The sequence below is a fragment of the Vombatus ursinus genome, unplaced genomic scaffold (assembly GCF_900497805.2).
Source record: "Vombatus ursinus unplaced genomic scaffold, bare-nosed wombat genome assembly UNPS02010461.1, whole genome shotgun sequence".
Classification (NCBI taxonomy): Eukaryota; Metazoa; Chordata; class Mammalia; order Diprotodontia; family Vombatidae; genus Vombatus; species Vombatus ursinus.
The window spans coordinates 7,006,865-7,022,032 of NW_020950239.1; the positions used below are offsets into that span (position 1 = coordinate 7,006,865).

Here is a 15,168-nt window from a genome sequence, read left to right on the forward strand (position 1 = left end):
AAGCCAAGGTCACCTCTTTATCCCCCTCCTACCCACTCTTTTGGTTTGGGGAAGAGGTAATTTCTTAAGAAAAAAAATGTGCTTTGGGAAAATATGGACTGGGGCTGAGATAATTAGAGGATTTATGCAATTTTGGAACAAGTTATGGAACTGGCCAGTTTAATGAATCTGTTCTTGTATTTTGTCTGTGAGCAATTTCTCTCATATGTATTCTCCACAGGGGAGTATATTCCCCTTTTTATAAAAGCAATCCAACCCAAATGGACAAGCCCTGTTCCACAAAGCAAATGGAAATGTAAGTAGTCAGGCAGGCTGAAATCATGCTCTGACTTGACCAGCCTGCTAAGTGGTGCCTAATATCCTTCTAGCCAACAATGAGCTTCGGAGAGCGAGTTCTGACATTAGTGACCTTCCTTTTTAGTATTTTTAGCTCGGTGGTACCAGGGTTTAGCTACAGGTCTTAAGTGGAAGATGTCCATTGCACTCCAGTTTTTTCAGCAATGGCATGCCTTATTGCCTGGACCTCTATGCCCATGAACAGAATTGGAGTGGAAGGAAGGAGAGCAAGATTCTGGAGATAGAGTTAGAAAGTTTGGGAAATAATTTCTACCTACTTAAACAATACAGCGCTCTCTTGTGTAATTATGCTGACCGAGCTCGGCTCCAGAGAAGAGTTGAGAAAATATGTGACTCTCCCCTCTTTGCAGAGATGGGGAATCATGGTCCAGAATATTGTATATGCCATCACACATGATTGATGGGTTGACCATTTTTTAACTGCTTTTCCCCCTCCCTCTTTCCTGTTAAATTTTTGTTACCAGGGATGAATATTTGTGTAGGGCAAGGTGGAGGGATATATTTTTAAATGAAGGTTCTATTTTTTAAATTAATTGATTCATTTTTAGTTTTCAACATTCACTTCCACAAGATTTTGAGTTCCAAATTTTCTCCCCATCTCATCCCTCCCCCCACCCCAAGATGGCATGCATTCTGAATGCCCTTCTCATAATCTGCCCTCCCTTTTATCTCCTCCCCCATTCTCTTAACCCCTTCCCCTTCTATTTTCCTGTAGGGCAGGAGAAATTTCTATACCCCATTGCCTGTGTATCTTATTTCCCAGTTGCATGTGAAAATGATTTTTAACATTTGTTTTTAAAACTTTAGGTTCCAAATTTTCTCTCTCCCTCCCTCCCTCTCCACCCCCCCTCATTGAGAAGGCAAGCAACTTGATACAGGTTAAATGTGTAGTCATGCAAAACACTTCCATAGTAGTCATATTGTGAAAAACTAGCTACATTTCCCTTCATTCTATCCTGCCCTCCCATTTATTCTATTCTCTCTTTTGACCCTCTCCTTCCTTAGACTTGTTTGCTTCTGATTACCCCCAACCCCAATCCCCCATGCCCTCTCCTCTATCATCCCTCTGCTTTCTTTTCCCCTTCCCCCCTATTTTCCTGTAGGGCAAGATAGATTTCCATACCCAATTGAGTGTGTATGGTATTCCCTTCTTAAGCCAAATCCGATGAGAATAAGATTCACTCATTCCCTCTCATCTTCCCCCATTTCTGGTCCACTGTAAGAGTCTTTTTTTGTCTGTTTTATGTGAGATAATTTACCCCATTCTACCTCTCCCTTTCTCCTTCTCCCAGTAAAATCCTCTCTTAGCCCTTAATTTTATTCTCCAGATATAACCCCTACATCTTCACCTCAGCCTATGCCCTCTTTGTATCTATCTAGCTATACATACTGAAGGTTCTATTTTTAAAGTTACTAATAAAAATAATATTAAGAATAAACAAAAATTGTTATGGTAAAAATGATAGAGTGCTTTCTACCATCTTTCTCTTTTCATTTCCAGCCTGCTTTATATTCCTTTTGAGGTAAATCCATGCCCACCCCATAGTCTTCCTCCTCTAGTAAACCTTCTAAGATGAACACTATTCAACTCTCCTATCCACCCCTTTCCCTAGTATCTCTTTATTAATTTCAAAATTGCATATTATAGTTCAACCATACAATGATGTAGAATACTCTTGGGATTGCTGACCACTAGGTATTCTCTAATCTTCTCGCCTGGAGAATAGTCCTATTGACCTATGGTTCTTATTCAGGTCTAACATCTGTGTCACGGGTGGGGAACCTGTAGCCTCAAGGCCACATGTGGCTCTCTAGGTCCTCAAGTGGGGCCCTTTGACTGAATCCAAAGTTCACAGAACAAATCCCCTTCATGAAAGGATTTGTTCCATAAAACTTGGACTCAGTCTAAAGGCTGCAACCAAGGACCTAGAGGGTCACACGTGGCCTCAAGGCTGCAGGTTCCCTACCCTGATCTCTACCATAGGAGAATTTTCCTACAATATTATTTCCACTTCAGCAATGTCATTGCTTGAAGAGCACATGACTATTTTAAAAAATATTCTGTGAATTAAAATTGATGCCGGACATATGGGTGCAGGAGAACTGTGTGTATTCTGACCTTTAGGGTTCATGTGTGTAGGCTTGTTTCTTTATTCCCCAATTATTACAGAACATAGCCAGGAAGACTAGCATATGTGGGATGCTCTTGGGCACTAAAAGGCTACTGGTAGAATTCTTGGACTCAAAATCATAATCACGAATGAATGAATGAATGAAAAAAAACCACGTATTTAGAGCTATGTACAAAGGCAGTGCATTTGCACCACACATTTGCATTGTCCATAACAAATACAAAAGTAACTCAGTCCCTGCTCTCCAGAAGCCCAAATTCTAATGGGGGACATGATACATATGGAAGGCTTCATCTACAAGTCATGCTGATGTTAGCTTACATTTATATAGCATTCAAAATTTGGCAGAATATTTCCCTCACCAAATCCATGTGAAGTAGGATGACAGGATTTAGAGCTAGAAGTGCCTTCAGCAATCTGATCTAATCCCTGCATTTTGCCAATGAGGAAACCTAGGCCTGGAAAGATGACATGGCTTGCCTAAAGTCATACAGAATCTAAACCCTGGTCCTCTGACTCCAAATACATCTCTTTCTTACATACTACCATGGTAGTGCAAGCATTATTATCCACATTTTTAATAGATCAACAAACAGATTCAGCAAAGTGAAGTGACTTTCCCAGGGTCACATAACTGGTCAATGGCTCAAGCTAGGACTCAAACCTAGGCCTTCAGTCTCCAAGTCGAGTGTTCCTTCTGTCCCCCAACCTGCACATGAACAAAGGGTTGAATGAAGCAAATTTGGAGGTTTTCTCATTGGTTCCCATGGTTGTGTTTTGTTTTGACCTGGGCCTGTGATTTATTTGGTGTTGAGAACTCCCAGTGAAGATTGGTGACTATTCTGCAGCTTTTAGTCTTAGAGAGCTGCCAGAGGCACTGAAAGATTAAGCAGTTTGGGCATTCACACAGCCAGCATATGTCAAAGGCTAGACTTGAACCCAGATCTCCCTGACACATCACACATCCTCTTTCCCATTGCTTATTTGTATTAATAAACAAAAACAACAAACATATCTTTAGCAAAACTGAATATTCATGCTGTATTTACACTGTGAATAATACTGACTTGTAACCCAAGTTAGTGAGTATCATTCACATGGGATGGAATAAAACCATTTTATGGTTAGTCGTAGGCCATCAGATGACCTAAGGAGATTTCAGGTGATTGGATGAAAGGATTGGTGATCCCTTAAATTGCTCCATGGCTTTAGAAATGAAGCTGATGTGGGGACAAAGATTAGGATTAAAAATAATATTAAGGGTTAATTTCCCAGGCCCCTGAGGGGGTTTGAGGCTCATTCTGTAGCCCATCTTGTACCTTGAGACCCTAGAACTTGAAAGCTTCTCAAGCCCTTTCCCCCTAATCTTAAAATACCATACAACTCGTACCAAAAGAATTGCCTTTGTTTCCCTTACCCTGTGTTCCTTATCTTGTCGTTCGTCTTCCTCATCCTGTGTCACGACAATTTTTCCTTATCTTGTAAGCAACCTTCTTCCTTATCTTGTCTGTCCCTAATCTCCAACCCCCATAAGAAATCCTAAAAATATGTCATCATCCTATAGGCTGTGTAGTTTTCTGGCTATATAAAGCTCCCAAAGGCTACAGAGAAGGTCTAAATGAATTCTTTCACACCTGAACCAGCTCTCCCAACTCTAAACCTCAACAAAGCCTATTGAATCAAATGAAACAGAAGAATGCAAAACCAAAATAAATTCTTTTTTTCCCTCTCACTGTTAAATGAAAATTGGGCAGGTCACAGATAAACCTGAGATTTAAGAACAAAATATTTTAGAAATACCTGAAAAGTCAGGACATGCTTCTGGCAAATGAGTCAGCAATAATGAAGTGTTAGGGAAGACACTCTTTTCTTTTTTTTCCCTTTTATTATGAATCTGATGAGGGTGGCTCTTGAAAATTTATTTTGATCTATGGAGACCTATAGGACCCACTGGTCTTGACACATTCCCCTAAACATTTGAAGGGAAGAAAGCAGGAGCATCAGATAATAAAGGCAAAGGGAACATGATAAAGAGAGACAGTCATACACTACCTATTTTGATATATTTAACAAATATTTGGTTATTGGTTTATTTTAGAACAAATCAATTAGCAATAGATTTAAAGAATATCAGCACTTACAGGCATAAATTTCAATACCCTGGTAGGTTCAGCTATGCGGAATCAGTAATTTAATCAATTAATGCTAAGGATTACATGCCTTTTGTGTGCCAAATATTCCCTTTAGGGCTGGAGATACAAAAACAAAAATGAAACAGTCCCTACCCTAATTCAAATTCAACAAGGCCACTGGCTGAACCAAACTACCCTTAAGGGGCTTACTTTCTTGAGGGCAGGGTAGGGAATACAAGATGTATGTGTGTGTGTCTAAGTTTATATATATAGTTATATACATAGTCATATATAGTTATATATTTGGTTATATATATGGTTATATAGAGTTATATATTTGGTTATATATATGTGTATATGTGTGTGCATATATACATATATATATACACATATATGTACACATATATACTATATATATACATACATATATATATATATAGTTCTTCAGGATACATACAAAATAATACAAGATAATTGATCAGGGGAGGTACATTCACCTGGGGTACCAGGGAAGTCCTTATGTAGAAAGTAGAAGTTGAGTTGGGTTTTGAAGGAAGCAAGATTCTAAGAGTCCTAGGTGAGGGGGCTCAGCATTTCAGGCATAGGGGGAGTGGGTGTGAGAGATGTGAGTGAAGAACAGCAAGGAGCCACCTGGCTGAACTCCAGAATGTGTGAAGGGCAATGATGTATAACACAGATGGGAAGGTAGACAGAAGGAAGGTTGTGAAGGACTTACATGCCAAGTAGGGGAATTTGTATTCAATCTGAGACGTACTTCTAGAGGGGCCACTGGACTTTACTGAGTGGTGTGGTCAGACCAGTGTTTTAGGATGACTGTTTTTGCAGCTGTTTGGAGGATAGCTTGGAAAGGGTAGATCAATTAGTACACTATTATATTAGTCCAGACTAGAGTGATGAGATCTTGAATAGGGCTGTGACCTTGCAAGAAGAGAGAGGGTGACATGTGATGGAGAGGACGCTTGGTAATTGAGTGCATATGTGGAATGAGGAGGAGTGTGGTGTTAAAGATGATTCCAAGTTTGTGAAACTGGGTGGCAAGAAAAATTGCAATGGTGCCTTCCAAAAAAATAGGGAGGTTTGGAAGAGTGGATTTGAGAGGAGAGATAATGAATTGAGTTTTTCGCATGTTCTGTTTGAGAGGCATTTGAGGCATCCACTGCAAAATACCCAATAAGCAGTTAAAAACGAAGAACAAGAGCTCAGAAGAGAGACTGGGACTGGGTGTGTGTGTGGGAGTCATTTACATAGAGATGATAATTTAACCCTTGGGTATAGACAAAGTGTATGCATGTGTGTGTATGTGTGTGTGTGTGTGTGTGTGTGTGATAGAGAGAGATAGAGAGAGAGAGAGAGAGAAAGAAAGAGAAAAAGACAGAAAAGAGAATAGAAGACCTAGAAGGATCTTGGGATATACCCACAGTGTGGAGTGATTTGTAATTTCCTTCTCTAGTTCATTTTACAGGTTAGGAAACCGAGCCAAACACGGTTAAGTGACTTGCCCAGGGTCACACAGCTGGTAAGTATCTGAGGCTGGATTTGAGCTCAGGAAAATGAGTCTTCCTGACTCCAGGCCTGGCACTCTATCTACTATGCCACTTAGCTGCCCCATATCCACAGAAAGGGGGCACAATATGGAGAATGAACCAGCAAAGGAGATGGCAGGCCTGGAATCAGGAATTCTGGAAGTTGAATCTTTCCTTAGATACTTACTAGATATGTGACCTTGGGCAAGTCACTCAACCTCTATTTACTTTAGTTTCTTCAACTGTAAAATGGAAATAATGGCACCTGCCTCTGACGATTAATGTGAGAATCAAATGAGATACATGCAAAGTGCTTACTTAAGTTTCTGATACACAACAGGTGCTATATAAATGCTCCCTATCATTATTGTTGTTGCTGTTGTAATATGGAGAAAGAGTAGTCAGAGCAGTGGAGGAAAGACAAGTGAGGGCAGTCTGAAGAGAATCCAGAGAAGAGAAAGTATCCGAGAGGAGAGAGTGATCAATGGTATTCTGAAGGGAAACTTGTCTCTTCTCTCCCTTTTAGAATGTAAACACTTCATCATCATCTATTCCCTTCCAATTGCCCCAAAGTATTGACCTTCCTGTTTCTTCTATCTCAAGTGTTTGCATTTCATTGATCCTAAAGAACTGTTTCCCCCTCTTAGCAATGCTTCAAAATCCTCTATTTTATCCAAGTTCCATTTTTTCCTCCTTGTAGGATTATATTCAGTTTTTCTGGGCAAGTTATTCTTTATTGTAAGCCTTTGTCTTTTGTCTTTTGAATACTGTTTTCTAAAATTTTCTTTCCTTGATAATAGTTGCAGCACAGTCTTGTGTGATCTCAATGGAAACTTTCTGGTACCTGAACTCATTCTGGCTGTTGATAGGATTTTTCTTTGACCTGGAAACTCTGGATTTCAGCTACAATATTCCTAGATGCTTCTGAGTTTTCTTTTGGAAAATGAGTGATGAGATTCTATTTTCACTTTGCCCTTTTATTCTAATTCATATGGGTCATTTTCCTTTATGATTGATTCAAATAAAGGCATCCCATTAGTGGACCTTGTGTTCACTTCTACTCCACTTGGTTCAGAGCACCTACATATTTCAGGCCCTGTGGGGTCAGTTTGGTTTCAGGCCTCACTGGGTCCCCACAGGCTTTATGCCATTTACTAGAGCTCACTTTGTCTTCAAACTTCCCTGGCATGAGTCCTCTCCTATTGCTTATACGTTTCTGTTCATCATCTTGTACAGTCCTGGGTTGGTTGCTGCTATTTCTCTATGTTTTCAGTCATTGCTCCATCTGGTGACCTTTTAGACTTTTTCTAGAGTTCATGTGGGAGAGCTAGGCTTTTTTGTGATTTCTCATGTTACCATGTTAACCAGATGACAAATGATGTTTTCAGTTGATAAAATGAAATCTGTCAACTCCTTTGTTTAGTTTTCCAAGGAGAATTTGTGAGCCATGTTATATTTATTGATTGTTTGAGACTGGGTCTGTCTCACTTAGGTTGGAATTATAGCAGCCTCTCATGGAATGATCCCACTACTGATTGCTATGGGAACTTTGACCTATTCCGTTTCTGACCTGAACTAGTTCACCCCTCTCTAGTCAGCCTGGTGGTTCACAATATTGGTGCTCGACTTAGTGCAGACACCCGATTGGCTTAGCCTACTGCATGCAGCTCAGAAATCTGCTTTAGCCTCTACAGTATCTGGGATTATAAGTGTGAACCACCAACCTCAGCCTCATTGGTTTCGTTTATAGGGAGAATGTCAAGACTGATAGGGTGGAATTCCTCTACTAGTTGTCCATTTGACAAGGATTATGCCAGTGATGCACCAACAGCTAAGTTAATGTTCAGAAATGACCTAAACACTGCCAGGTAGCACAATGGATAGAGTGCCAGAGCGCCTGGAGTCAGCAAAACTCATCTTCCTTAGTTCAAATCTGGCTTCAGACATTTATGACCTGTGTGACCTCAAGCAAGTCACTTAACTCTGTTTGCCCTATTTCCTCATCTGCAAAAATGAGCTGGAACTCCACTCCAGTATCTCTGCCAAGAAAACCCCAAATGGGATCATGAAGAATCAGACACAACTAAAATGACCAAACAACAACACCAAAACATTGCATGATTCTAACAACCCACTGCCTTCTTTTTTTACTACTCTGCCACCATCACTGCAAGACTGGAAAAGGACCACATGAGACTGAAAGTTATTTTGTATTATTCCTAATTTCTTGGGGTTCTGTGGAATAATAGGCTAGGCTTGATACACATTAGTCTTGTAACTTAGGTTCAATACTGGAATGAAATGAGACAAATATCTCATTTCATCTGATGATCATTAAAAAAGGCTTTGCTTCACCATAGTAGGGGAAGGATATCCAGAAAGCATACAGGATCATTCAGGTGAACCAGTTTCACTGCTTCTGTTTCTTGTGAGGTCTGAAGTCTTCTGCTGGTCAGCAGCCTAACGAAGACACAAAGTGGCTTTTTGTGTCCCAATTCTTTTGCATGTAGGGCACCAACAAGCTCCATCAATTGAACCTTAGACTTATGAGCCAATTAAATCTGAAGGCCAGTGTTAATATATTTCAGCCTAGCCTATGTGGGGTAGGGCCTTTGGATACCACAGGTGGTCAAATTATTCGTCATTCAAGGTAGAACTCAACAAACCAATATCTATGTAAATATTTGTGTTCAACCCTTGCTGGCATACAGAATAGCCCAGAGGCAAGATTTATGGGAAAACTCTTTAAATAGCAAGCATTCAGGTAGTGCTTTAAGGGTTGAAAAATACTACACAGTAACTGCCACGTTGTTTGATGACTAATTCTGATAGACTTAGCCCTTCTCAGCAATGCAAGGGTCTAAGATATCTCCAAAAGTCTCATGATGGAAAATGGTATCCACATCAAGAGAAAGAACCGTGGAGTTTGAGTGCAGATCGAAGCTTACTACTTGCTTTTTTTTCCCTTCTGATTTGTTTTGCTTTCTCTTTCTTGTGGTTCCTTCTATTGGTTCTAATTCTTCCTTACAACATGACTAATTTGAAAATATGTTTAATAGGAATGTGTATGTAGAGCCCATATCAGATTGTCATCTTGGGGAGGGAGGGAGAGAAAAATTTAAAACTCAAAAGCTTTTGGAAGTGATTGTTGATAAATCAAAATAAATTAATAAAAAAAGGAATTGAAAAATACTTTGCATGTTATCTCATTTGATTCTCTCCATTTTATAGGTGAAAAAATTGTGACAGGCAGAGGTTAAATGACTTGCTCAGGGTCACACAGTTATAAATATTTGAGGCAGGATTTGAACCCTTGGAGTCTTTAACTCTACATCCAGTGCCAAATCAACCGTACCATCTTGTCTTGAGTTGAATAGGTTAAACAAACCCATTCTTTTAATCGTCTGTCACGTGACATGGTTGTGAGGCATTTCAACATCCTGGTCAACTGTCCCTAGATGCGTGCCAGTTTGCTGATGTGACTGCAAAGTCTTAATGACTGGCTGGTTCATCAGCTTAAAGATGACTTGCTGATGTGGCTTACAATACTTAAAAATTCCACTTCCCAGGATGGAAGGCATGACTTTAGATGTGGTCTGGCTTATGCTGAGTAGAGTGTGAAAGTTTATCTACCTTGTTCTTGATCATGCTGCTTAAGATCACGTTGGTTCTTTAGGCAGACACATTTCATACTTATTTATTCATTTGTATTAATAATATAGTTAAGAGAAATTCCCAAGTTTTTTTCCCCCTATGCACCTTAATGTTGCAATCCTCTCCATGCTACCCTGATGCAGTGGCTTTTACATTTACCCCCTTAAAGTTTCATCTTCTTAGATTTGTCCCACCATTCTAGATGGTTGACCTCTTTTTTGGACCCCAATCCTGCAATATATTAACTAACCTTTCCATCTACTAATTGGATACCATGCCATATTTTTCTTTATTTGATCCCAATATTCCCTCAAGTTATCATTTTTTGTCTATCCTTTCACAAAGGCCTAGAAGAAGCCCTCTTTCCTTGTTCATATGCTTCCTCTCTTCCTCTTAACTTCTTAACCCCTTATAATGGGGTTTACAATCCTAACACTCATTTGAAATTTTTCTCTCCAAGGTCACTGATTATCTCTCATTTGCTAGATCTTATGACCTTTATTCATTTCTCATCCTTGCTGCAGCTTTTGACACTGTGTGGGCTACCCCCATCTTTGGGATATTCTCTCTTCCCTCAGTTTTCATGACACTGACCTCTCCTGGTTCTCTTCCTGTATCTCTGTTCACTCCCTAGTCTCCACTGATGGATCCTCATCTATGTCCTTCACTTAGTGCCTGAGCATAGTTCAGGGCTCTGTCCTGGGCCATTTTATCTTATTTCTGTACCTTCTTTCTTGGTGAGGTTATCAGCTCCCATGGGTCCAATCTTCATTTTTAAGCAGATGACTCCCAAATTTCCCTATCAAATCCTTATCTCACCCCTGAACTCCAGAACCATATCTGCAATGGCCAGTTGCTCATCTCTCCTTGAAAGTGCCATAGGTATCTCACATTTAACATGTTCAAAGCAGAACTCATTCTATTTCCACCCAAATCCATTCCTCTTCTTACTATACCTATTTCTATTGAATGAGTACCATCCATTCAGGCAATCAGATGTTCAACCTGGGACTCATCATTGCATCTTCTTTCTCTCTATATCTCTCACATATCTAAATGGTTAACAAGTCTTTTCAATTCTACTTCCAAGATATTTCTATCATTCTTTCTCTTTGTTCATATAGTCATTATCCCAATATAGGCTCTCATCACCTCGTATCTGGACTATTATATTGTTTTTCAGTCATGTCTGACTCTTTGTGATCCTATTTGGAGTTTTCTTGCAAAGATACTAGAGTGGTTTGCCATTTCCTTCTTCAGATTATTTTATAGATGAGGAATTGAGGCAAACAGGGTTAAGTGACTTGTCCAGGATCACACAGCCAGAAAGGATCTGAGGCCAGATTTGAATTCAAGAAGATAAATCTTCCTGTGTCCAGGCCTAGCGCTCTATGTACTGTGCCACCTATTACAATAATTTCCTACTTAGACTCCTGGTCTCTAGCCTCTCTACAATCCATCCTAGTCTAAACAGTTGACATAATGATACACCTAAAGCAGAGGTCATTCTTAAACGTGTTTCTTGTAAACAACATATTGTTGGATTCTGATTTTTAATTCATTCTGCTATCTATTTCCATTTTATGGGAGAGTTCTTCCCATTCACACTCAAAGTTATAATTACAATTACTGATCATAGCAATCTCCTACTTCAATGCCTTCTCTTTGCCTATAGGATAGAGTAAAACTACTTTGTCAGTTTTTAAAGCCTTTTATAGTCTGGGTTCAACCTATCCTGATAGACTTATCTCAGATTAATCTCCCTCATGTACTTTATGTTTTTGTTCAATTTGTTCCCTGTACATGATATTCCAAATTCTTTTTCCATGTTTTTGCACAAGCTGTTCCCAAGTTTGGGATGCTGGTCCTTCTTAGTTCAAGTGTCTTCTCCTACAGGAGGCCTTTGCCATCAGGGAGCCTACCAAAAATTTCTTTTCATTTATTTTGTAAATGTGTTATATTTACTTGAATCCTTCTTATTTCCCTTTCAATAGAATATAAGCTCCTTGAGGGAAGAAACTTTTCCATTTTTATATTTGTATCCCCAGTGCCTAGCATGATGTCCAGTACATAGTAGGTGCTTAATAAATGATTGTTACATTCAATTATTTAATTCATTCAATTACTTGCTGAAAAATGGTGAGACTGACAGGGCCAAAGGCAGAGTCCAGAAGCATTCTGCTAGGGATCACTCCCAAGGTGACAGAACCCATTAATCAGTGTTCCTTGACTATGGTTTTCAGCTAGCTATGGAGTTACCTAATTGTACTGCCACCCAGCCCACATCTTTTCCATCTTGTCCAGTCACAAGAAGGTTTTCAAATGTCTCACAGGAATCAAGAGATATCATATTGACATCTTCCCAATTTACTAGTCTAGTAATCCTATCACAAAAAGAAATGAAATGAGGTTGGATTGGCAATTCTAGATAAAAATGGCTTCACCTCTGATAATTGTTCAACTGTGTGACCCTGGGGATGCTTCTCTACCTCTCCAGGCCTCAGTTTCCTTCTCTTTAAAATAAATGAATGGTTAGATTACCCATAAGATTAATTTCAATCCTAAACTTCTGACGGCTATAAATGAATTAGAACTACTGGAGGTATTTATGCCCAAATAGTCCTCAAGCAGGGAACAATTTGTATAGTAAAAAGAATAAAGGTGGATTTGGGGTCAGGGGAACTGAGTTTCTATCATGGCTTTGCCTCCTTACTATCCATGTAACGTCAACCCAGTTACTTAACCTCCCAAAGCCTCAGTTTTCTCATCTGTGAAAGAGATAGTTGAAGTAGATGGCCTCTGAGTTCCCTTTCAACAACCAAATCTATGATCCTATGACCTCTAAGACTCCTGATAGCTCTAAACTGATGACTTTATATTTAGAATTTCAACATTGTATGATTATATCATATCTGGATATATCATAATATAGATGTTGTTATTGTTAATTAGAATTGTAATTGTTCCAAATGTAGCTCATTATACTCCCTCCAAACTCATCTCTCTTTCAAAATATATCATTTCTATTGATGGCACCATTAATCTTGCAGTCAAATGGTTCAGGACCTTGGAATCAACTTAACTCTTCATTCTCCCTCACAGCTCATATCTCCAGCATTTTTTAAGTCTTGCCTATTCTTCCTCCACATTTCCTGCATCTATCTTTTTCTCTTCCCTAGTCCAGATCCTCATCAGCTTCCAGTTTCTCCCATCTCCAGTCCATCCTCCACTCAACTCTCAAAATAATCTTCCTCAAGCATTAATTCTGATCATGTTGCTGTCTTGCTCAAAAACATGCAATGGCTCCCTATTGCCTCTAGGAATAAAATAAAACTTTTCAGTTTGGTATCTAATATTCATCACAGTCTAGCTGATCTTTCTGGACTTATTTCTATTATCTCCTTCATGTAAGCTCAATTCCAGCCAAACTAGTCTATTCTTTTATCCTGAACTCAGTTTTCCATCCCCCAATTCTGTGCCTTTGCTCAGAAGGCAACCTCCCAGGTCCCAAATATTCTTTCTCCACATCTCTTAGACCTCTTAGATTTCTTCACATGTTGGGCCAGATCCCAGGCCTTTCGTGCTCCCCTCTCTGTTTTTGTTTTCTCCCTTCTCAAAATTATCTTGTATTTACTTACACTAGTTACTTTTCTGTCCAGGTAATTGCCTCAGTGCTCAATTATTGAATATTTTACTTGAAAGGTCATAGCAAGTATTTCAACTGTGTTTAAAGCAAACCAATATAAAATCAATCTGTTACTTTGGATTATATGTGAATATGAGGCATCAATTGTAGGAGAGCTGCATTTTTAAACCTAGGGCTGATAATTATTGCAGTTTGTCAATCTTATCTGTCTCTAGGGTTTTTCCTTGTCCCACTTTGTAAGAAAGAATGATTAAAGCAAACTTTTTAAAAAAAAATCCAATCTAAAATGCAATAAAGTAAGAATTCCTATATGTAAAGCACTTTCTAATTTACCTACTGCTTCTTATGTCAGCTCTGAGGGGGTGGGCAGTGAAATTACTATCACACCCTTTTATAGGTGATAAAACTGAGGCTCTGGATTCAGTCACTTGCCAGAAGGCACATGTAGCTAATGTGTCAGAATTAGGATTAGAACTCAGGTCTTTTGATTCCAAGTCCAGGGCCAGGCCCACTACCCTTCAATTGTTTCTCAAATATTATATAAATATAGTTTAACTATTTTAATATTCAGAGAAAGAGGCATTGAGAGCATAGTTCTAGATAGCTAGGTAGCATATAAGATTCCTGGACCTGGAGTCAGGAAGATCTAAGTTCAAATCTTCCCTTAGACACTAGGAGCTGTGTCACTTTGGCCAAGACATTTCTCTTTGCCTCAGTTCCTTCAGCTCCGAAATGGGGATAATGGTACCCACCTCGAATGGTTGTTATTAAGATCAAATGAGATAATAGTTTTTAAAGCCCTAGAGGCTGGTTATACAAATGCTAATTATTAGTATTGTTATCATGGGCAAATGAGATATTTACAATATTTAGATTAAAAATACATTTAAGAACTTAATAGGGAGGGGATCTTTTAAGACTCAAGAAGACGTCCCAAGAATGGTTGCTTTGAACATGGAAAAAAGAATGAAAAGAGTGGAAGGAAGAGGATATTCAGCCTGAGGTGGGTCTGACCCACGTGGGTTTCTGGATTTCCTTATTCCGAGGACAAGTGCAGCCGGGACGATGTCAGAGTTCATGCCCCCAGCTCCGATTCCTGATGACTAGACCTGAAGCGGTTGAATCCAGGGGCTCAGGCTCCTCCCTTCCCTTTCCCTCATTCCATACATTCTAACACTGACCTTCCCCCTTCCTCCAGTTGGTGGAACAAAGTCATCCAGAGAAGCATTGAATCATCTCAGCCTGTGGCACGGGATGCCCACTCACTGTAAGAAGTTGACTTACCTGGGAGGGAGGTCAGAACCATGGAGGAAAGGAGAGGATTTGTCTGGTTTTCCTTTGAGCATGGCAGGGAGTTCTCTTCCTGACAGATGTCCCTCCACAGCCTTATAAAGTCCAAGAAGCTGTTAATTATTACTCTAACTCTTAACAAGCTGGGGCGTGTTGGAAACCTGAGACACTCCCCGTGGCTCAGTGCATGTTGGGAGTGTTTATTTTCCTCGAGAGGAGCAGCTGATAGAAACACTCCCAACCACACACCTGTAGAAGAGGTAAATTGACTCTCCGGTTAACGCTTTAGCGACTGCCTGCGAGCCGATTCTCCTGTCTTAACTGGATTCTCCCTGGGCTCCATACATCCCCTCTATGAGCGACAGGAGACCACACTGATGTAACGTTTCAAGATCTCCTCCCAATAATCCTAT

General features: G+C 39.6%; 1 protein-coding gene across 2 annotated transcripts in view; it reads right to left on the reverse strand.

The window, feature by feature from the left end:
• The window catches only part of RASSF6 (Ras association domain family member 6), a 100,435-nt gene extending 85,576 nt beyond the window's left edge, over positions 1–14,859 (reverse strand). For both annotated transcript variants that reach the window (XM_027854553.1, XM_027854554.1), the window contains exon 1: positions 14,750–14,859. In XM_027854553.1, coding sequence (XP_027710354.1) covers positions 14,750–14,771 — 22 coding nt within the window. In that variant the 5' untranslated portion in view covers positions 14,772–14,859. The remainder of the gene's footprint in view (positions 1–14,749) is intronic.
• Between the last annotated feature and the right edge of the window lie 309 nt (positions 14,860–15,168).